Consider the following 22,444-nt stretch of genomic DNA (forward strand, 5'->3'; position numbering starts at 1 on the left):
CATTAGAAAAATACTGATGAGTCTCTAGTACCAAAAGGGAAAAGTCAGAAAAGGAACAAACTGTGTGGGAAACCCAATTTATAGTGAGAAGTGACTGCCACAGCTGACAAAGGACTGTGCTCCCACACCAAAACAGCCAAGGCAGGGGATGGAGCTCAGCAGGTAACAGTGCCTGCTGCCTAACCTGACAACTCAAGTTCAATAACCCAGAACCCAGAAGGTGAAGAGAGATGTAATCCCAAGATATCCTCTGACCATCATAGTACACTATAGTACACATACACACAGAGAGATAAACACAGACACAAGCACACACAGAGACACGTGCACACATACATACACACACACATAAGCACACACACACAGACACATGCACACATACATACACACACAGACACATGCACACATACACACACAAACAGACACATGCACGCATATATACATACATACACACACACAAGCACGTGCACACACACACACACACACACACATACACACACGTGCACATACCTTAAATAAATAGATGTAAAAGGCCTGCAATGTCACCTCCATGGAGAGATGGCTCTGCTCTGCCTGGGAATGCCTCAGGCAGGAACACTCACAGGATGACATCAGCAGCTCTCTCCAGGTCATTTCTACAGGATGTTGGACGCTGTTTTGCCACGTACTGGCTAGTTACTGTTTGTTCTTTTGCTTACTGCATACTTAATAAGCTTGCTAATTCAAAACCAAAAGTATGGCTGTCGTAGATCATTCTTCTGATCGAACAGACCCTGTCTAAAAATACAGAGAACCTTTTAAAGCTTCTTAAAAGACAATCCATAGAGTCACAAGACCCAGCAATTCCACACCTGGATATATGCTCAGGAGAAATAAAACACGAGCTACACACAAACGTGCACACTAGTGTCCATAGAAAGCCCCCAAATAAAAACAATCCCAATAACCACCAAAGTAAACAAAATGTGGTATCCATACAGTGGACTATTGTTTGGAAATAAAAAGGAATGGAGAGCCAATGAGTTATCTCAGTGAGTACGTGTGCTTGCCAGATCACATGGTCTGAGTTCAGTCCTGACTCTCAGGATGGAAAGAGAAAACTATCTCACAAGTTGTCCTCAGATTTCCATATGTGAACCATGGCGGACACAGATGCATGTAAACATAGACAGACAGACAGCTGGTTGACAGATAGGTAGACAGAGTAAAACAAGAATATAAAGACATAAAGGAATAGAATTCTGATACATACTATAATGTAGATAAACTTGAAACCACCATGCTAAGCAAAAGAAGCCAGTCATGGAAGGGCTCCACACTGTCTGATTCAATCTGCATGAAATGCCCACCTTAAACACATCTACAGATACAGGAAGAAGACTGGAGATTGTCTGGGTCTGAAGAGGGGCAGTCAAAGCCATCAGACTTCTCATTGTGGTGATGGAGATATCCCACCATGAGTGGCGGAGACAGTCACATGGCCCTGTGAACATGTGGAACCTTGGTGAACTATCATCATTTGATCATATATGGATGATATATGCTTTGCTTCCCTGAGGTCAGCAAACCCATGCCGAGCCAATGGCCAGACCGTCCTCCAACACGTGTGACATCTGGTGATCTGCCCAGCACCCCAAAAGATGGGCATAGAGTCCCTTGATGTGTTCCAGACAGGCAAACTGGACTCCAATATCCAGGCAGCCCTTCCAAAGTAAGCCTCAGGAAAGGGACTCAAATATGCTGACAAGCCACTTTTGAGGTATGCTTTTAAGGGTGAGGACTAGGAAAGGACACTAAATGTAGGAAGTACTTCCTAAATTTTGCATTCTAGGCACTTCCTTGGAGGCCCCATACCTGGCTATGTGTCACACATCCAGCGATTTACTTAGTTCTTGTGACCCTCCTGCAAGGCTTCATATCAGTACTCTACAGATTCAGAACTGAACAGTGCCTCACACCATGGCCAAGGCAGCTTATGGGAAGGCAGCTTATGGGATTGTAGGTATCAGCTACCACTCCCAGCCCAGAGTAGGCCTTGCTGACCCCAAAGTCTGTTCTTCCAGCAGCTTTGTAGGGAGAATAAATGGAGCTGCCCCTGGGAAGTATGTCCTCTGCAACCACCGGAAGCTCTGCAAGCCTTACTCCAGATGCCTTGTCTGAATCCACATGGAAGATGAGAATCCCAAGACTCCTAAACAGTACCTGGGAGGGCAGAACCGCAGTGTCCCATTGGCCATTACACCTAAGCCCTCACCATTAAATATTGTTCATTCATTCATTCATTTATTCATTCAACAAACATGTTGAGTACCTACTATGTTCCAGACCTGTTCCATAAGACCTGGTTACACATGGAATGATGCACTCCCCATGTGAGGAACAGAAAACACAGATACGTGGCCAAGAAATATTAGCCCACTCGAGGGCTGAAGATGAGAATCGAACAGCTAGCAGCAGCAGTCAGGATTACAGGAGCCCCTGCCAGTGGGAAGGGAGCCCCTGCCAGTGGGAAGCACGGAAAGACAATCACAGGGACAGGGGTGAAGAAGTCAAAGCTGCCTGTTTTCTGGGCCCCGTACTAACTTTTTCTGGTGTGCTGAGTGAACTTCTAAGTACAAAGAACGTAGCCTCCCAGCTCAGACAATCAGAGGAAAATTGGAGGAAGCTGGCGCAGCCCAGATGGGAATGCTCCCAGGGCGCCAGCTGGACTATGGGCCGGAACCCAACCCAGGGTCCTGAGAAAAGAGAGAGCCCCTTGGGGGAAAGCTCAGGCCGGCAGGCTGCTCCCCCACTCCTGCCCCAACACCAAGCCTCACAGCTTGCTGTCTGCTGGGTCAAAGGAGGCTCCAGGTTCCCTCCCTTGTCCCCCTAGTGTAAGTTGCATCTCTAAGTGCAAAGGGAACCTCAGGACCCTAAACCTCCAGACCCGAGCCTCCTGGCTCTGCCCCTCCCACCCCAAGCTTAAGCTCCCTATGACTTGAAAGCAGGTCACCTGTCCCCAGCCCCAGCTCAGCGCTCCACTGGAAAGTGCTCACAGAGGGTTGTCCGAGGTGAGGACCCAGAGCCTGAGAAGAGATGGGAGCTGCCCAGTGGCCTCAATGACACCAAGAATGAGGTGACTTCCTCCTTTGCCCAGACTCTACTCTCTGGTAGGGGCCCAGTAGGCCCTGCCCAGCTGCCTTCTCTCTCAGGGGCCAAGACTGCCGAAGCTAGGCTAGGCTCTATCCGGCCATTGGACTAATATCCAGATATTAAGTAAACAATAAATTAGCAAAACTACAAGAAAATTCTACAGCCCTTTGCATTTGGCAATCATTGAGTGTTAATTAGAAATTCATTACAATTAAAACCCTGCCTAAACAGGGCCTGCGCGCCTTAATTACATCTGATTTTTAATTCAGAATACGTGTTTACACAGAAAGCGCTACGTACCCCATGATTATCCCCAATCCTCTTTATACTGTACTAATTATGTAAATTAAACCTAATTAACTGACGAAAACTGCCGTTAATTCAACTGGTAAAAGATATGTGCTTGAGAAGGAGGCGCGTCAGCCCAGCCCGGCCCAAGCCAGAATCGGAATGGGCGCTAGAGGCCGGTCCGTGTGGACCCGGCGCCCGGAAATAGGGGGCAGCGCAGGACTGATGAGGGCTGCAGAGAGAACAACCTGGAGCGGACTAAGAAGACAAAACCCTAATATAAGGACTGGAGAGAGAGAGAGGCCGCGGGCACAGCTTCCACCCCCTACTCTCTGGGCAGGGCGGCAGGACCCAGGGCCACCACCGAGTAATAGGGGTAGCGTCCAGCACATCTGAACCTGGATTCCAGTGCCAGCTCTGCCCACCCATCGGCCTCCTGAACTTGAGGAGGCGAACTGGTCTCATTAGGCACCTTTCCTCCACACCCAGCTTGAAGCTGCACCTTCCTTCCTGTCCCTTCATCTAGCCAGACCCCCTCTGTAGAGCGCCACACAGGGTCGATCTAGCTCTGCCTGCCCATCTTACTGACTGAGAAACCTGGGTGTGTGAGCTTTCAGTGCCTGACTCTTTCCTTCCTGGGAAATGGGAATATGTGCCCGTATTGCGGCTGCCGTAAGAACAGGGTGGCAGATCCTAAAATGGGGTTGGCTGTAGTGTTCCTGTGGAACTCAGCCCGAGCTCGGAGACCCAGACAAGTGCCCCCAGAAACCAGCCCCCAGCCGCAGCGATCCCCTAGCCTCTCCAAGGGCTGGAACTGTCAGCATGAAGACTGGACCGGGCCGGGGAGCTGTCCCTATCTTGGTGCTGAACAGGGAGCAGAGGCGACAGTGGCTGTCCGCTGGTGCAGTTGCCTGTCTAGGACCTTTTTATACAAGAGGTCCCCAGGGACTCTGCCTCCAGGCTGCCGGACTGACTAGATGCCTGTCTTGGAGGTGTTATTAACCCTGAAAGTACAATAGAGGCAAACCAGGGAGGTCCCTTCGGGGGGGAGGGAGACTTTTCCTCCTCCCACCACCCTGGGGGCGCCGGGCTACTCAATCGTTGTCACCACCATACCGAATTCTGAGGTTGCTTTTTAAAAAAATCATTAGGATTCTAGGAATAATTACCGAGTGGGATTGTAATTATGGGGTGGGGGAGCCTGGGCCGAGGGAGGGGAGGGGAGCGGGGGTGGGGTGAGCGTGGGCATGCTGGGGATAGCCTCTTGAACTGGGACCAAAAGGAGCTGCTTTTCCTCAAAAAGAAGGGGAGAGGATGAGAGCGCAGAGTTGGACTGGGACAGGGGTAGCACTTAGGAGAGATGCCGGAAGAGAGGGTCTGAGGAGGCTCCAGGCTGAAGAGAGGAAGAGGCGAATTGGGAGAGAGCAAGAGACAGTGACAGAGAGAGACAGAGGGGAGAGGCAAGACACCCCCATCTAGAAGAAACGGAGCCTTCAAACTTGCTTGGGAGACGTTGCCAGGGTTTCGGGGAACAGGTTGGGAACCTGCCTAGGCCTGGTACCGCCTTTCTCCGAGGGAAAAGCCCGAGCCACCTAATTGTACTCCAGGGTCCTTCCGTGAGGTCTCCTCGAGCCAGAGAGAAAAGAACAGGAGAGGATCGTGAGAGAAGCAGAGTTAACCCACAGGAGTTGAAACACAGGAGAGAAAAGGGCCCATAACCCAGAGCCCGAAGGAAAACAAGAGGGCGGGGGGGGCGGGGGGCGACCCCGAGCCGCTACCCGCAGAAGATTTATGGCGCCACTCAGGTTCCAAGGACAGGCTGCACTCGCCTCTGCTGCCGTCGCCAGTAGCCGCTGTGGCCGCTGCGCCCCCTGCCCGGGCGGCCCACCGCGCCCCGGGCCATCCCTGCCACTATTAACTTCTGTTTGATTAGGGTAATTGTTCAAACTTGGGTTGGACAGTATGATTAATTACAGTTTAATTAACGTGTCCATTAAGGACACTTTAATGCCACGGGGGCAGGAAGAGGGGGTGGAAATGGCCAGGGGCGCCCGAAAACGGGCGAGGCGAGGGGTGTGCTACTAGTAACACATGGATTAAGATGAAAGGACCTGACGGAAAGGAGAGAGAGAGAGAGAGAGAGAGAGAATATGCTTTAGAGTAAAAAGAAAGTACCAAGGGATGGTGTCCATGACATCCAAAAACACTGGAGAACAGAGACATCGACCAAGTAGTTGACCCCACACATCCTCTAATTATGACTTGGCTTTTGATGATACGAGACACTGGGGCTGGAGCACAAACCCAGGTCCCCAGCAGTCCCTTGCCCAGTGAAGAAAGCTGGAGGGGGACTTTCGCAATAATGCATTCCAGCCTGCTCCCCGAGTCTGGAGCGGCGGGGAGCAGCGCCTGCCCCTTCCGGGTTGCGCTCCCCAGCACTCAGTACTCCAGCCCAGTCCCGACGGCCCGCTTGGGTCTCCAGGGCAAACTCTTAGTTCCACTGTCCCTGCAGCGGGAGCGCGGTGTGACCCTTTCTCCCTTCTCCCCGTTTTGAGTTACCCTCAACTCCATCGCCCAGCCCGGCCTCGGGGCCCTCAGTGGCAGTGGCTAGCTTTGGACCCTAGCGCTTGGTCCTCGGGGGTGGGGGGACTTTCTGATCCCCCCATCCCTTCCGCCCACTCGGCCTGCCCGGCTCGCGCGGGGCCGCAGGTGCGAGCCGCGGGCCGCAGGTGGGCGGCCGCTTACCTGGGGCGCACAGGCCCTGGGGCTGCGGAGAGGCGGCGGGCGCGGCGCGTGGCCCGCGGGCGGGCGCACCCGGGGAGGGCGCGAGGGACATCGAGGGGTGGTGGGTGTGGCGCCCCGGCTCGCAGCTGTCGGGCGCTCCCGCCCAGCGCCGGCCTCGCCACTCCCGCCTGTGACCGCGGCCGTGCCCGCCGCCGCGCCATGAGCTCTAGGCTTCGGCATCTTCTTCGGGCCAGTCCCCGGCCTCGGGGGCATCGGTGCCGGACACCCGGCTCCGTTCCGGGGACCCTGGCGCCCCGCGCCTGTTGAGAGCGGGAGGGGGCGCGGGTGGCAGCGCGGGGAGCGGGGTTGCGCGGCTGTGCGCGCGCGCGGGGAGGGGCCGCGCCGTCACCCGGAGAGCCCGGCGGATCCCCGACTCCCGCCCGCCGCTCCGCCCGCCGCGCACCTCCGCTCGCCGCTTGCCCGGCTCCAGTCGCCGCACGGTGAGTACCCGCGATCGCCAGCCCGAAGCCCCCGCGCCGGCCGCCGCGGCGCTTCTTTCGTTGACTTCTCCTTTAGACTCTGTGGCTGTTGTTTTCTATCCTAATAAACGACTCCACAGCCTCGTTGCCACTGCTGCCCGCCTCCCGCCTCCTTACCCTCGCTAGGCTCGCCCCTCGAGCCCCAGGAGCCGACCAGGGGTCCCCATGCCTCCCTGACCGCTGCTCCTTGTTGCTGAGTGCGGCCCTTCGTTGGTGCTTTCTTGTTTGGCCCTCGAAATGCTGTTTCCTTCCTAGGGTTCCCCACTTCTCCGGGCTCCAAGGCCAGAAGCCCTTTGGGAAAACCCCTTGGGGACTCAGAACCCCCAGCTTCAGGTGGACGCTCCTGGCTCAGGGTGTCCTCTTCACTGTATGCGGGCCCGGTACATTTGCCCAGAAACCCCAGAAGCCATCGTCATTTCCCACAGCTGCGCGCCCCCTTAGCCGCCTCCGCAGCCTGTCTGAGAGCCGTCCCTAGGACGCCTGGCTCGCCTTGTTGACCCCCAGCCAGGGAGTTAGGACAGTGGTTTGCTTGCCTCCTAAAATGTTACCGGGGACTTCAGTGTCAAGGGAAGACCAACTTGCTTCAGTTTGACCGGAAGAGATGAAACAGATAATAAATAGGTTGATTCTTGAACAAGATACAAGATAGATGGGAGAAAGAGCGGTGAGCTGGCAGCGGCCGACAGCTCAGGGACAGATAAGATCGACAAATAAGCTTCTAAGCAAGCAGAGGGAGGGAAAGTGACCTGCAGACCAAAGACGCCAGGTTCTTAGCTGAAGGCTTTGGAATTCGGACCCGCTGTTAGATTGAAGCTACCCCCTCTGAAATGGATTTGCCTTTCCAGCCAAGTTCGGGGGAGGGAATCGTAGGCACTGGGTTGGGCGGCAAGAGCACCTGCCTCCCTGCACTGGGTTGGAGCCCAGGGTGTCTGAAGACACGTGGGGTGACTGGGCGACCTAGAAGGCCCTAAACATCAATTCCTGGGTCCCCCACTAGGCGAGACTGTGGACACAGCTCTGCCTTCTCCAGAGATCAAAGCGAGGGACCAGCAGCAACTTTTTATACCTGGAGTTTTACAGTGGCTTCCAAGAGCGGCCAAGATTCCTTCTAACCCATATGAGCTGATATTGGGGCATGAAAGACACTCAAAGAGGAGTCACCCCCCCCAAAAGGAGCACCCCAGAGCAACGGGGAGCCTGTGCTGTGGCCTGAGTAAGAAAAGCGTGTGTGAAAGGGGAAAGAAAGCTCGGGAACATGTTTTCAAAGCTAAGAAGAAACGTCTGTGAGAACCTCTCTGTCCCAAGCGCTGACCCAGAGGGGAGCCAGCTTTAGTCTGGAATGCAGCTAAAAATGCAGAAAACGTGGTTAGAAACTGCGTGATCCCGGCCTAACTGGTGGCTGGCAAGAAAGCGGTTTGTAAACCGAGCTGGACACTTTCTGCTCAAGGAACACCGGGTGCAAGGCGTCAGAAGAGAAGTACAGGTTTGTGCAAACCGGCACTGTTGTCCCTGGAAGCCGGTTATCACGAAGATAGGTGCAGTGGGGGCCACCCGAGGTTGTGGTGCACCGGACAAGCTTTGGAAAGGGTAGGGTTCAGCACCGCGAACAGCGGCGGCCCCCTCCTCCTCCTCCCCCTCCCCTTCAACCTCCATCCCTCCCCCTTCCCTCTACCTCCACCCCTACATCCTGCAGTTTGGTGATGGGCAGTGAGTGCCCCTCCTTCGCCTCCCCACCTCTCCCTTCACTGCCCCCGCCCGCATGCGTGCATGCGCGACTGAGCAGAGGGGCCGCTGGTCCCTGAAGTCCGGGCTTCAGGACCCTGGCGGGCAGGGCGAGCTGTGTGGTAGCTGAAGGCACGCAAACCTGAGTGCAGACTGGAAAGCCTGGATTTGGCTATGGCATTGCTGTGTGGCCTTGGGCAAGTCACTCTCCGTCTCTGGGTCCCACTTCCTTTCCAATCTGAAAACAGGATTGGCTTCCTGGCAGCCGGGGCTTTCCTGAGGTTTCGATTTTCCCTTTTCCTCCCTTAGCCCCCCGGGTGCTTTTGTTTCAGCTCAGAAGCCGGTCTGAATAACAAAAGGGGCCAGTCCAGGGGACGAATGAGCTTGAGCTCCCACTGCCAAGTGTCCCCCTCGCACCCCACACGCGCGCTCGCTGGGCGGGCCTGAACCTAGGTAGCGGCGCTAAAAATGGCTCATCTGCTCTCTGCTCTCTCTGTTTCGCAGGAGCGGCGGCATGGAGGCTCTCACCACTCAGCTGGGGCCGGGACGCGAGGGCAGCTCCTCTCCTAACTCCAAGCAAGAGTTGCAGCCCTACTCGGGATCCAGCGCCCTTAAACCCAACCAGGTGGGCGAGACGTCGCTGTACGGGGTGCCCATCGTGTCGCTGGTCATTGACGGCCAGGAGCGCCTGTGCCTAGCCCAGATCTCCAACACCCTGCTTAAAAACTACAGCTACAATGAGATCCACAACCGCCGCGTGGCCCTGGGCATCACGTGCGTGCAGTGCACGCCGGTGCAGCTGGAGATCCTGCGTCGGGCCGGGGCCATGCCCATCTCCTCTCGCCGTTGCGGTATGATCACAAAACGAGAGGCCGAACGCCTGTGCAAGTCATTCCTGGGCGAGCACAAGCCACCCAAACTGCCCGAGAACTTCGCCTTTGACGTGGTGCACGAGTGTGCGTGGGGCTCTCGGGGCAGCTTCATTCCTGCCCGATACAACAGCTCTCGCGCCAAGTGCATCAAGTGCGGCTACTGCAGTATGTATTTCTCACCCAACAAGTTCATCTTCCATTCGCACCGCACACCCGACGCCAAGTACACTCAGCCCGACGCTGCCAACTTTAACTCGTGGCGTCGGCACCTCAAACTTAGTGACAAGTCGGCCACCGACGAACTGAGCCACGCTTGGGAGGACGTCAAGGCTATGTTTAATGGCGGAACCCGCAAGAGGACCTTCTCCCTGCAAGGGGGCGGCGGAGGCGGCGCTAATAGCGGATCTGGTGGTGCAGGGAAGGGCGGCGCTGGTGGCGGTGGCGGTCCGGGCTGCGGTTCAGAGATGGCTCCAGGGCCACCGCCTCACAAAAGTCTGCGCTGCGGTGAAGACGAGGCGGCTGGGCCTCCCGGGCCACCTCCACCGCACCCGCAGCGCGCACTTGGCCTGGCAGCGGCAGCTAGTGGCCCTGCAGGACCTGGAGGGCCTGGGGGCAGCGCGGGGGTTCGCAGCTACCCAGTGATTCCAGTGCCCAGCAAAGGTTTTGGCCTCTTGCAAAAGCTGCCCCCGCCTCTTTTCCCGCATCCTTACGGTTTCCCCACAGCCTTCGGCCTATGTCCCAAAAAGGACGACCCAGTGTTGGTCGCCGGAGAACCCAAGGGAGGCCCAGGCACCGGGAGCGGTGGGGGCGCTGGCACCGCCGCGGGTGCTGGTGGCCCAGGAGCTGGCCACTTGCCCCCAGGAGCAGGGCCGGGCCCTGGTGGCGGCGCGATGTTCTGGGGACATCAACCTTCCGGCGCAGCCAAGGACGCAGCGGCGGTAGCTGCGGCGGCTGCCGCCGCCACTGTGTACCCGACGTTTCCCATGTTCTGGCCAGCAGCCGGGAGCCTCCCGGTGCCTCCTTACCCGGCCGCGCAGAGCCAAGCCAAGGCCGTAGCGGCCGCGGTGGCTGCGGCAGCGGCGGCGGCGGCGGCGGCGGCTGGCGGGGGCGGTCCGGAGTCTTTGGACGGTGCGGAGCCAGCTAAGGAGGGCAGCCTGGGTACGGAGGAGCGCTGCCCCAGCGCTCTGTCCCGTGGGCCCCTGGACGAGGATGGTGCGGACGAGGCTCTGCCACCGTCCCTGGCTCCCCTGCCCCCTCCGCCACCGCCACCTGCACGAAAAAGCTCCTACGTGTCAGCCTTCCGACCCGTAGTCAAGGACGCGGAGAGCATCGCTAAGCTCTACGGCAGCGCGCGCGAGGCCTATGGCTCCGGACCTGGTCGTGGGCCAGTGCCGGGCACCGGGGCCGGAGGGGGCTACGTGAGCCCGGACTTTCTGAGCGAGGGCAGCTCCAGCTATCATTCTGCCTCGCCCGACGTGGACACCGCGGACGAACCGGAGGTGGACGTAGAGTCCAACCGCTTCCCCGACGAGGAGGGAGCCCAGGACGACACCGAGCCCAGCGCACCTAGCACGGGAGGTGGTCCAGACGGTGACCAGCCTGCTGGGCCCCCATCTGTCACATCCTCGGGCGCAGACGGGCCCACAGACTCTGTGGATGGCGATAGCCCTCGCCCTCGCCGCCGCCTTGGGCCACCGCCCGCTATCAGATCCGCATTCGGGGACCTGGTGGCGGATGACGTGGTGCGGAGAACTGAGCGGAGCCCACCAAGCGGCGGCTATGAACTGCGAGAGCCTTGCGGGCCCTTGGGAGGCCCCGCGGCGGCCAAGGTGAGCCCGGTGCACCTCGCCGGTGACGCCTCCTCCCTGACTCCATTCTGCTCTGTACACAGCCGCTCCGGGCCAGGTGCGGGAACTGGGATTCGGTTCTGATCTGGCAGAGGGGCAGCAGGTCTCAGCTGCTCTTTGCAGCCCCAACCGGGGCGCTCTGTGGCACTGGGCTCACTGGGACCCAGGGCTAAGGGATTCGGAAAATCCGGGGGACAGGCCTGAGAAACAGCGAGTGCGTTTTTTTTTTTTTTTTTTTTTTGATTTGTTGATGGGAAGTGAGGAGAGTTGCAGAGACCATTAGGCACCCAGAAAGAGAGACAAAGGGTCTGAAGGAAGAAAGAGGTAGAAAGAAAGGGACTTCAGAACCAAAGAAAGACGCCCTGGAAGCCAGGCCCAACGTGTGCCTGCACGCCTAAGAATGACACCCAAGGAACACTATAGGAGGGAGAGAAGAGGGCAGTCTCTTGCCAAGAAGAATCCCTAGACTTTCCTACTAGCAGTTTTCTGAGTCTTTTCCAACTCTGGCCTCAGGAACTACTTAGTTCTGGGCTGGAAAACCTAAGCTTTCGGGCTCTCTGGTTGTCACTGAAGCGGCTGGAGGGCGAGTTTGTAGCTAGACCGAAAGGTTGGGCTGTTTTTGAAAGTAGATGCGCATACTTTACTCTAGCTTTATTAAAACAGAAACCATTGAGCGCGCAAGAAAGGCATCCTTTATGCTGGCAACGGCACAGGGAGGGAAGGTAGCTCAGAGCACAGAGCTCAGGGGTGGCTTGGGACAGCCGCTGGCCCGAGAGTGGCTTTGTGTTTTAAGCAATTTGTTTCAGAGTACCAAAGATTATCCCAAATCCACTATGGTACGTCATCGCTGCGTTCATGTCTCCAGGGCCCACCAACCCCTGCCACACTCTGGGCCTTCCTGTTGGCCGCTGGGCAAAGCTGCCCCCCCTCCCCTAATCGCCTGTCATTTTCGGCCGTCGCAGGTGTACGCGCCTGACAGGGACGAACACGGGAAGAGTGCGGCGGCAGCGGCGGCGCTGGGGCCCGCGGCTTCGTACCTCTGCGCCCCAGAGACCCACGGTAATGCCTCCCGAGGCCTCTGGCCCTTTTAATGCAGGGAGCGCAGACAGAACCCAGGGCCAAGGCAGGCCTTTTGAGGAAGGGAGGGAAGGAGAGAGGCAGAAAGAAAAGGAGTGCGAGAGAAGGGGAAAGAAAAACAATAGAAGAAAAAGGAAACTAAGTGTAAACTCCCCAAATCTCAGCGTTTGGCTACTTAAAAATCATCACAACCCATCCCTTCACCCACATAGCACACACTCCAGTATACCTCATCAGAGATCTAAACCTTTCCAAAAAATGCCTGCCTGGTATCTCTTTCCCATCATTTCGTTTATCCATTAGCCTTAGGCTGGTGGCCTTAGGTGGTGGCCCGGCCTGATCTGGGCCCAGGGTGAAGGCTGCAAGGTACCCCAGGAACTGGGCGCAAAGGTACCCCAGGAACTGGGGCCCCAATCAAGAATCAGCCCTGCATTTGCATTTGGGATCCTGTTATTAGCTGGGAAAGAGCGGAGGTGAAGGGTGGGCAACAGAAGTCTAAGCAGACCTGTACAGCGGGGTGTGGAACTGTGCCCTACAACACCAATGCTCGGAAGGTTGGCACTTGGGTAGCGATCTCCGCTGGAGTGGTGCGGACAAACCCGGCGGCCACGCGCTCTCCCGGTGCCCCAGTATCTGCGCATGCAATGTAGGTCGCTTGTCCCTGGTGGGCTCAGCTGCTTGTCTTGATCTTTTCCTGGGGGCCAGAGGCTGGGGCGGGGGCGTGTAGCCCGGAATAGAGCAGACTTTGTGCAGGGGAGGGGTACCCGGCCCAAAGCCTCGGGGCGCGCGCCTGGGCGCACAGCCGGGAACCAGAGGCGGCCACGATGTTTTTAATTAGGGCTTGGGTGCCCCAACCGAGGCCGCTCTGCAGTATCCGGGTCACGGTTTCTTTGCCTCTCCTTGAAACTCAGTCTGCCTTTTAGAGCCAGATAAGGAAGACAATCACTCGACGACAGCCGAGGACTTGGAAACCAGAAAATCCTTTTCAGACCAAAGGAGTGTCTCCCAGCCAAGCCCTGCAAATACAGATCGAGGTGAGCCCCGGCAGTCCTGGCTCTCACCGGTGGCCTTGAGCTGAGATCCAGCTCATCCGGGTCACCACAGGCTCGGAGGAAGGTTTTTATCGTGAGCAAACGATGCCAAAGAGCAGATAGTTAACGTTGTGGGGGAGGGGCAGGCCGGGTTTGAGGACTTGTTTCCTCTTTGACTTTGAGGGCCTTCTGAGTACGGGAGGTGGGTACTAAAAGGAAAGGGGAGGGGAGGAACCACCTCATTTACCTAGAATAGATCGAAGGCGCTTCCTGAACTCACCTGCCTTCTCCCAAAATTCCTGGCTTGGAAAGTGGAGAAGCCTCAGGGCGGGCAGAAGTCCTTCATTTGGCAGAATTCCCGGGAGCTCACCTTCCCCTCCCCTCTGAAGGCTCTCCCGAGGACAGAATCCCCCTCTTACCTGCCCTTGTGTCCTAGGTGAGGATGGACTCACTTTGGATGTCACAGGAACTCAACTAGTGGAAAAAGACATCGAAAACCTGGCCAGAGGTGAGGTTAAATACAAAAAATGGAGCCCTGAGGTTCCTGAAGTAAAGACGATCTTAAGAGAGGGGCTGCAGTCTGGTAGTGGCTCTCTTCACCCAGTGGGGGGGGGGGATCACCCTCTGGACGCCTGGCACAGGGCTGCCTGTGAGAGCACCCAGTGAGTTTATTGCAAGTTTGGGTTCCCAACACCTGAGTCTGTCTTGAAGGAGCCAGTGAGAAAGAATTGGTCTTGATTCTCAGGACTTGTAACCGGCAATTTGGGTCTCTTAAAACTAAGGGAAAATAGGACTTTGTCTGAAGAACAAGATGGCAGACAGTCACTTGTTTCAGGAAGCGTCAATGCCGACTTTTCCCTAGGGATTGGACTGTTCACACAATAACGTAGTAAGGCTGGAGCTCCCTTGCAGGCTAGGACACCCTCTTCTGTTGCTGCTCAGTCTGTGGGGGTGTAGGGTAGCTTAAGGGTACAGTGGTTTTGAACCCCTCTCTGGCTCACCACCTTGCATTCCTGTGTTGCCTTTTTCCTGGAAGGACCTAGACACTGCTGAGCTCCTATGGGGGGGGGGCGCTTGTCCTTCCTTTCCCCACAAAACAGGTTTCTAGGGGCACTGAACTTAGCTTCCCCACCCCGCAGCAGCCAACGGGAGGTCTTAGAACCAGGGAGGCTGGGGTAGGAGCAGTCATCTCTGCTCTTCCTGGTCTCAGACCCAGTCACAAGCTGATGCCACAACTTCAGAACTTCAGTGCTTGAGGGTCTCAGTGCTTCCTGAAATTGTAGACAAACTTTCTCTGTGTGTCTTTTGTCTTTTTTATTTTTTATTTTTTCTGGAAAGGCAGTTCATGGTTTTATCAGATTCTCCCTGAATTGCCTTTAGAGTAGAGATTAGAAGTCTCCTTTGTAATGGGGAATGGCAGTTGAGGGCCATCCTCTGAGGCTGAGGAGTTACTAGCAACTTAAAACCCGATGTCAGGCCCCAGTTATTCCAGGGAGCCAGGGGTCCAGAATAGTTTCCACCTTCTTGAATGCTGAATAACCTGGCGCCACTCCCTAGACCCCCATCTTCCATCCAAATCTTGGAGCTCAAATGAGAAAGAAGAGCCAGAGCAGGGGAGGCCTCTGCTCAGCTGTCAGGACTGTTGGCCAGGTCAGAACCTTGGCCCCATGGGTACCCTGGATTGCCTCAGTCTCCCCCTTTACCTCTCTCCCAAACCTTCACAGAAGAATTGCAGAAATTGCTTCTGGAGCAAATGGAGCTTCGGAAGAAGCTAGAGCGGGAATTCCAGAGTCTCAAAGGTACTTCCTTCCCCGCCCCTCAACAGCTTCCCAACCCTGCTCCAGGAACTGGGTGCGGGGCGGGCAGCAACCGCGGGGGGGGGGGGGAACTCCAGGTCCCTGCGTTTCCAGCTAGGTGAAGGGCTGGCTGGGGGTGGGAGCAGGGGTGAGGATGGGAGGGGGCGGAAAGTGGAGCCGGGAGAAGAGGCTGTGCTTAACAGCTCTCACTTAATCAATTTGCACAGATAATTTTCAGGATCAAATGAAGAGGGAATTGGCTTATCGGGAAGAAATGGTGCAACAGCTGCAAATTGTCAGAGGTAAGACGGGAGGCAGGTGAGCGCATGCACGGCCGTAACTGCCTCTCGTCTGGCAGGAGCCGCAATGTTGGCTCAGTCATTTGGATTTAAATTGAAGGTAATTTAACAATTATTTTTTTTTATTTAATATCCTTTGTATAGTCTGATTAGCCTCAGAATGGCAAGCGAGCCCAGCAAACGGCTTGCAGGCATCATTACGTGGAGTGATTGAACTTCTTAGCGCTGCAATTTCCACGGTTTCTAAATTAAAAATCGAGGCGTAAAATTACCTGGGAAGTAATGCCCAAGTTCGCTTTAATTTTGGTTGGATCCGGCTGCCTTTAAGCGCCGTCCCGGGCCATCCCTCCCCCCAGCCCCCCAGCCCGCAGTTTGAAGTGTAGGCGTCCCCTCCTCAGCTTCCGAGGTGGTTTCTGTAGGCGAGAGGCCGTGCCCAGGCTGTGACCTCAGCCATCTGGCTAGAGGGTGGTCTGCGTTTCCTCACAGAGCTTCCGTGTCTTCCAGATACCTTGTGTAACGAACTAGACCAGGAGAGGAAGGCCCGCTATGCCATCCAGCAGAAATTAAAAGGTGTGAACCCAGAAACAGGAGAGAGAGAGAGAGAGAGAGAGAGAGAGAGAGAGAGAGAGAGAGAGAGAGAGAGAGAGAGAGAATGATTGTACTATTGGGCGGGTGGATGGATGAGTGGGTAGGTGGGTGGATGGATGGAGATGTTTGGAAGAGAGGCAGCCTAGGCCCACGTGAATCAGAAGGGAACTGGGGTGAACTGGGGTGAAATTTTACAACAGCGATGTAGGAAGAAATAACCCATTGAGCTCCGAGCATCCGAAAATTTGCTTTCTAGCCTAACCCTGGCTTGGAACAATTAGACCTCTTTGTGCCTCGGTTTCCCCGTCTGTAAAATGGGGCTAATCGAGCTAAGAAATAGTTCTGACTGGCCAGAGTCTCACTCTTGCCCTCCTACCTCCCTTCTGCTCTATTGAGAATTACTGTGCCCAAAGGGCTGAATGGGACCTGGGCGGGCAGGGGGGAGGGACTGGTGGAGCTCAAGGGACAGGGAGGCGGCCAACATGGTGGGTGTGACTCTCTCTCCAGAAGCTCACGACGCCCTGCACCACTTCTCCTGCAAGATGCTGACACCCAGACACTGCACAGGCAACTGCTCCTTCAAGCCTCCGCTGTTGCCCTAGCGCCGGCTTGGCCGCGCCCACGCGCCCTCAAGCCATGCTGCTCCTTTCTGTAAATACCCGCTGCAGTGGCGGCCCCGAGCGAGGAACAAGCCATTAGGACCCGACCGTTGTAAATACAGCCGCCCGCCCGCCGGTCCCCAGCCGGGCTCCGCTGGGTTTCCCACTGTAAATACTGCCTCGCCCTTCCTTTGAACTCTAGGGCATCAGACCTCAAGGGGTAAACTGGACCCACCGGGGAAAGAAAGGGGAGAGGGGAGACCTCTTCCACGACCCTTCCCAATCGGCCCGAGTAGGGCCTGGGACCCGGAATGTGAATATAATGTAGCGTCTTCCCTGGCTACTTCGCCGCGCGCTCCCCGTCCTGTCCACTTCTGAAACTCTTGTTCCTAACGACAACGTGGCTATGTGCAATGGAGAAAAACTGGACTGTGAGTCTCTTGGTTCAGTATTAGGTTCACTTTATTTATACTGTAAATTATTTTACTTTCCCCGGGCCCTTTTCCAGTCCTTGTTTTACATTCATTCCTCTTTGGATTTGCTTTGTGATTTTTGTTGTTGTTGATGTTGTTGTTGTTGTGTAACGTAACAGCACTTTAAAAGGGCCACAACTGACTCACGAGATGGCGACCATCTTGAGCCTATATGGGGAGACCTGTATTCGTGACTTTTGTTTTTAATAAAACAAAAAACAAAAAACACCCTGTCACTCCATGAGGCTGCGGAGTTGGGAGAGCACCCCGGTGCTGGAGGAGGAAGGGGGGGGAGGGCAGAAGGTACTGCCACTCAAAGACAGGGCTTGGGATGCCAGTGAGGACCAGTGGTCGATGTTAGAGCAGTGGTGCTCTCTCAGGAGACCTCATAGCTTTCCGGGACTACTCTACAGAACCACCTGAAACACACTCTATTTCCCCCACAGGCATCAGGGCCAGGACCTCTTTTGGGCTTTAACTGGGGAGGGGGGTTACTGCCTCGTCCCTTGGACAGTGGTCTTCCTTCCCGCGATTCGATTGTACAACCAGAAAGTGAATTTTTTTTTTTTATCCCTTACATTTCCTATGTGTGAAGTCACTTGCAGAGATTTGGGGTGCACTCAGCAAGAGAACCTCTTCAGGCTGCCAGGAATCCACAGTTTGATCAAAAGTGCTCTGCTTGCAGGAGAGGGCATCATAGACCGGGAATGCTGGCGGGGAGAAGTGAGGAGTGAAGAACTAGAAAGGAGCTGATCTAGAAAAGAAGCAGAGTTTGAGGTCCCGCCCAGACAGATGCCCTGTGGTGCATCCTCACGGAGCCTGTCTCTATCCGGAAGGAGGAAGCTCTGTCCTCATTTAGATACTCTATCCCTCCAGGTCCCAGGGGATTTTTGGATCTGGAGACCCCGAGGAAGCCTGCTGGCCCAAGGTGCAAAGGCCAGGACACTCCCCGGGCTGTGGCCCGGAAGTGCGAAGCCTCACCTAGGGGCCATTAGCCTTAGTTTCTACAAGGCTCCTGCTGGTGGCTGTGCGGACAACCGTCCCCAAGGAGTGTGGAGGACGGCACTGAAAAAGGTCGTTCTCTTAGGAATCTTTCAGCCCAGACAGGCTTTCATGCCCTCCTCTGGCTAGCGAAGGTCCTGCGATATGCCCTTTAGTTTTTCCAGGGCCCCACTTTCCAATCTCCATTAAATGACGTTCGTCTGTCTATGCCCTGAGGCTCAGGGAAACACTCCAAGAAGAAAGCCCATCTGCAGGCTGCTGCCAGGACCAGTGCCTCCAAGCCCTCGCTCTCAGACTAGTACCCCAGGCTCGCTCCAAGCACTCTCTAGGGGACCTTGGAAGCGAAGTCGGCTCCAGCAGTTCTCTCGAGAGAGTTTCAGGCCGGTTGTTTCCCTGGAGGCCTTCTGTGATGCAGGCGAGCTGGGACAGTCTGGGCGATCGGGAAGAGAAGCAGGTGCTGAGCCCCTTGCGCGAGTGAGACCCAAGACTCGTTCCTGGGCTGTGGCTGCGACCCTTCAAGCCTCGGATATTGAGAGGACAAGATTGGTGTGGAAGTAAGGGTGGTGAGGGCAGACTGTGGTGCTCCCTCTTGCTATCCTCTTTCTGGGATCCCCAGGGGCTTGGAATCGTTTATGTAGGGGTGAGGTGAAAAGGGCGGGTTACCCCCCTCACTTCTGGGCTGCACCGACCTGACCTCGAAAGTGAGACCCACTTAGGAAGTGACTTGCGTTCCCAGGGCGCCCCAGAGACAGGACACCTGCAGCTTGCTTTAGCATCTTCCACAGTCTAAATGCATCGTTGTCAGAAGCCACACAATCCTTTTCTGCAAAATGGGCAAGACAGTTGCCACCTAAGCCGGAAGGTCCGTGGCTACCCACCAGCTGAGACTGGCGAACCTTCAATTCTCACCTTTTCCTCCAAACTCCCCCAAAGTGGGGAAAAAAGTGTACAGGGAATGGGGCTGGCCAGAGGAGAGCCTTGGACGGTAGAGAGCCTCAGAGGGTTGGAGGTGTTGGTGGATCCGACCTAGAAAGTTCCATCACGCAAGAAATAAAACAAACTACAAAACACAGAAACCCTCCTGGGCTCCGCATCACTTCGAAATGGCTTGTTCCCCCCAAAATGTTAATAACCAAACGATTGGTATGGATGTAATTATCAATAATTATACGAATTATTGCTGATTGCGGGGCTCGTAGCTACTTTAATTAGCTTACCAGATTCTAATTAAGTTAAATGAAACATTAATAGAGAAAATATGCTTTAAAAAACACCCAGGATTTTTAATGTCTATTTCTCGCCACAATGTTGCCACCTTGCGACGAACTTTAAGCATTACAGCCAGTGTGAGAGGCCCAGACACCTTAGCTCTAGCAAAGTGTGTTAGCAGAATTAAGGAGGACTGTGGACACAGGATGTCTCACAGGAGGTTTTCTCAGGGGCTTTGGTTTGGCCACCCTGTTTCCCTATGTCCCCTGCAAGACTCTGGCTCTGGAATACAGGTCTGGAGGTAGGGAGCTATGTAAACATGCCCCTTCTACCTCCCCACAGCTTTCTCCAGATCAACTCCATCCCTTTAGGGAGTTATGTGGGACAGATTGCCGCTCTCCACCAGTACGACAAACCCTTCGTGAGAGACTGAGAAATATTTTATGCCCTTGTGATACCAGTAAATTGTGTCCCACCTCTGGCTCCTCTGCCAATGGGTTCCTCATCTCCTTGGCACAGCTAACTTCTGTGTTCTTCAGGGCTCTAGTTCCTGAGCCTAGCAGGGCACTTACTGTCTTGTTATCTTTGGCTGTACCAGCCGACTTCCCAGGGGACCACAAGTAACTCCACAACTAAGGTCACATCTTATTTTTCCTCCAACGGTACACTGTCCCCACGTGGAATGTCCATGTGAAAGGATAGTTCATCTAGGTGCTGGAAACGTCTGAGGGAAGGAATCCCCAGGTGCTTCAGGACAACAGCCACTGAGATGCAATTACGCTCATTTACATAAGGTTAATTAAGCTCGAGCTGGCTGTTCACAAAGAAGATCCTTCATCAACAGAATTAGTGTTGGGGTAGGGTGTCAAGTAATTTATCGTCAACTTAGGAAAGAAAAACCTTCCTTCTGCCCCAACTGTGTCTCAAAAACACCCCCTCCACATTTTGCACGTCCATTGTCCACACATTCCCCGTTCCCCTTTGCAGATAAGTAACTCCCACCGAGAATCCAGATCTCACCAGTAGAAGCAAAACTGCTCTTCATGAACCCTCCATGCTTCCGGTCATGGCCATTCTAAACAGCCTCGCCTGCTCCTCCCCACCCAGAGGCCACTGAGGTGTGCTAAGAGCATAAACTCTGTAACCAGGTTCTCTGCCTCTCCTTGTGTGGTAGGGGACCCATCGTTGGAACTCTGTTTCTGCTTAAAACACGACTCCATACAGGGATAAGGCAGTGCAGGCAAAGCTGGAGGGCGTCTGGGTGAATGCGAGCTGGCTCGTCTGTGTGGGACAGAAAAGGACACGCCCCCTCCAGTCTGCGCACATCCACTCCTCTAGGGCCCAGCAAAGGAGACAAAGCAGTGCCCTTTCCAGCCTGGCCTTCTGAACCTTCTGAAGACGCTTGAAAGCAGCCATAAATACCCAGGTTGGAAAGAAATCATAAGGTGCCAACGTCGGTTGACTACAAGCAGCCAAAGGGGCAAGAGAGCAGAGCCAGAAAAGACAGACAGGGCTGTTGTTGTTGTTGTTTGTTGTTTGTTGTTTGTTTGTTTTTTCCCCTAAGGACTGCATACCCCAACAGAATGCCGGGTCTTGCCCTTAAAAATGAGGGATTTCCTTTAATCCGCTGAGCTCCGATACCACTCCATTCCAACATAAGCAAGGAGGAAGCGCCACACTAAATCCGTAGGGACTTTGATTGACAGCACGCTGGGAGATAATTTAAAACTGTTGACCCAAATGGGACATCTGATTTCAATTGTTGATACTATTCTATACCAGTCCGTGCGTAGAGTCCGTGCTGAGAGCTGAGATGCAAGGAGTCCCACGGATCTTGATTCTGCACTGTGATCAGGAAAGGGTCATGTCACCTCCACAGACTAAAACAGAAACAGGGACTGAGTGGTACGCTGTTTTACAGCCAGCAGCGACGTGTGGAGTCCATCCAGTCCGCACGGGACTTCGGGGCTGACCACAAGTGTCGCTGGGGCAAGCCCAGGAGCCACGGGCAGGCGTCCCAGGGGCTGCAGAGCCCACGCGCAGGCTCAGGAACTAGGGAAATACATATTCCATTTTTCTGGAGGAATAAATTGGTATGTCAGAAAGCACTGAGTAAATCAGCACAGGAAATGTGAACTTGAGGAAAGCGGTCCCTTCTTCTTCATCTTGATGGTTAGGATATATGAATTATTTATTTACTAGTTATTTGACAATAACCAGTAAATAATGTGCAACCAGGAAATTCTGCTTCCACAGCCAGTGTCTTTTCAAAGGTATCAGACCGAGTTTCAGAGGCTTGCTAGTCTCGCTCAGGTCATTGCCCTACGTCATTGCTGCTTGGGACCCGAAGTGAACTGAACTGCTTTAGCAAAGCCGTTCCTTAGGGCTAAGGGGAAGAAATAGGTTGCTGAGGAGAGGAGCTGGAGCCAGGTGTGGTGGCGCACGCCTGTAGAACCAGCAATGGGGAAGCGGAGGCAGGAAGATCTTAAGGTTGAGGTTATCCTAGACTGCATAGCGAATTCGAGGTCATGGTGGAATCTATGAGACCTATCTCAAAAATTAAAATAAATCACAAACTGCAACGGAAACCCATGGATGAGGTGCATTGCAATGCGATAGGTCTGCCGACGTCACACTTCACATTCCTTCCTTGAGTGCTGTGGTTTGATTGAGTTAAGCAAAAGGTAGAACGGAAAGCGTTGGGGCTGTTGTGGACTTCATGAATTCTTTTTAGAAAAGCAGGAAAAATATGGAACGCTTCACGAATTTGCGTGTCATCCTTGCGCAGGGGCCATGCTAATCTTCTCTGTATCGTTCCAATTTTAGTATATGTGCTGCCGAAGCGAGCACGAATCATGGTTTTTCTCAAGAAGCATATAAGGACAAAATTATAAAACATTTTACGATTATGGTGAGAAATTTCCGCATTATTTTCAAATTCAATAATTCTGTTAACTAGTACCTTATGGGTTTAATGTTGTATGTTCAAACTTTTTCGTTTAGACTCAGAGAAAATTGAGTTATATTCGAAAACTCTTTTCTACAATGCATATGCAAATGAAGGGATGATGGGAAACAGACCTCTTTGGGACTGGGCTGTGCACCACGTGATGCGCGTTGCGCACGCGCCCGACCGCGCCAGGGTGGGGCAGAGGTTGCGAGCGGCTCACGCAGCGGGTCCGGCTTCTGAGACTCTCCACCCACGAATCGGCCGCCACCGAGGCCTGCACTGGGTGTATGGGGTGG

The 22,444-nt window shown here is 54.6% G+C and overlaps 1 protein-coding gene and 1 non-coding gene across 2 annotated transcripts; one reads left to right on the forward strand and one right to left on the reverse strand.

Annotated features, from left to right (window-relative positions):
• The first annotated feature begins 8,802 nt into the window (after positions 1–8,802).
• Skor1 (SKI family transcriptional corepressor 1) lies at positions 8,803–17,169 on the forward strand. The gene is made up of 8 exons (XM_052189437.1): positions 8,803–11,106; positions 12,087–12,183; positions 13,125–13,235; positions 13,669–13,740; positions 14,957–15,031; positions 15,256–15,330; positions 15,832–15,897; positions 16,423–17,169. Exons 1-8 carry the CDS (start codon positions 8,920–8,922, stop codon positions 16,515–16,517), a joined length of 2,778 nt encoding a protein of 925 aa, XP_052045397.1. The 5' UTR covers positions 8,803–8,919; the 3' UTR covers positions 16,518–17,169.
• Positions 17,170–21,941: 4,772 nt separating this feature from the next.
• Positions 21,942–22,048, reverse strand: LOC127690443 (U6 spliceosomal RNA). The gene has a single exon (XR_007979131.1). It is a non-coding gene; the product is annotated as a U6 spliceosomal RNA (small nuclear RNA).
• Positions 22,049–22,444: the final 396 nt, after the last annotated feature.

The sequence above is a fragment of the Apodemus sylvaticus genome, chromosome 7, assembly GCF_947179515.1.
Source record: "Apodemus sylvaticus chromosome 7, mApoSyl1.1, whole genome shotgun sequence".
Taxonomy (NCBI): Eukaryota; Metazoa; Chordata; class Mammalia; order Rodentia; family Muridae; genus Apodemus; species Apodemus sylvaticus.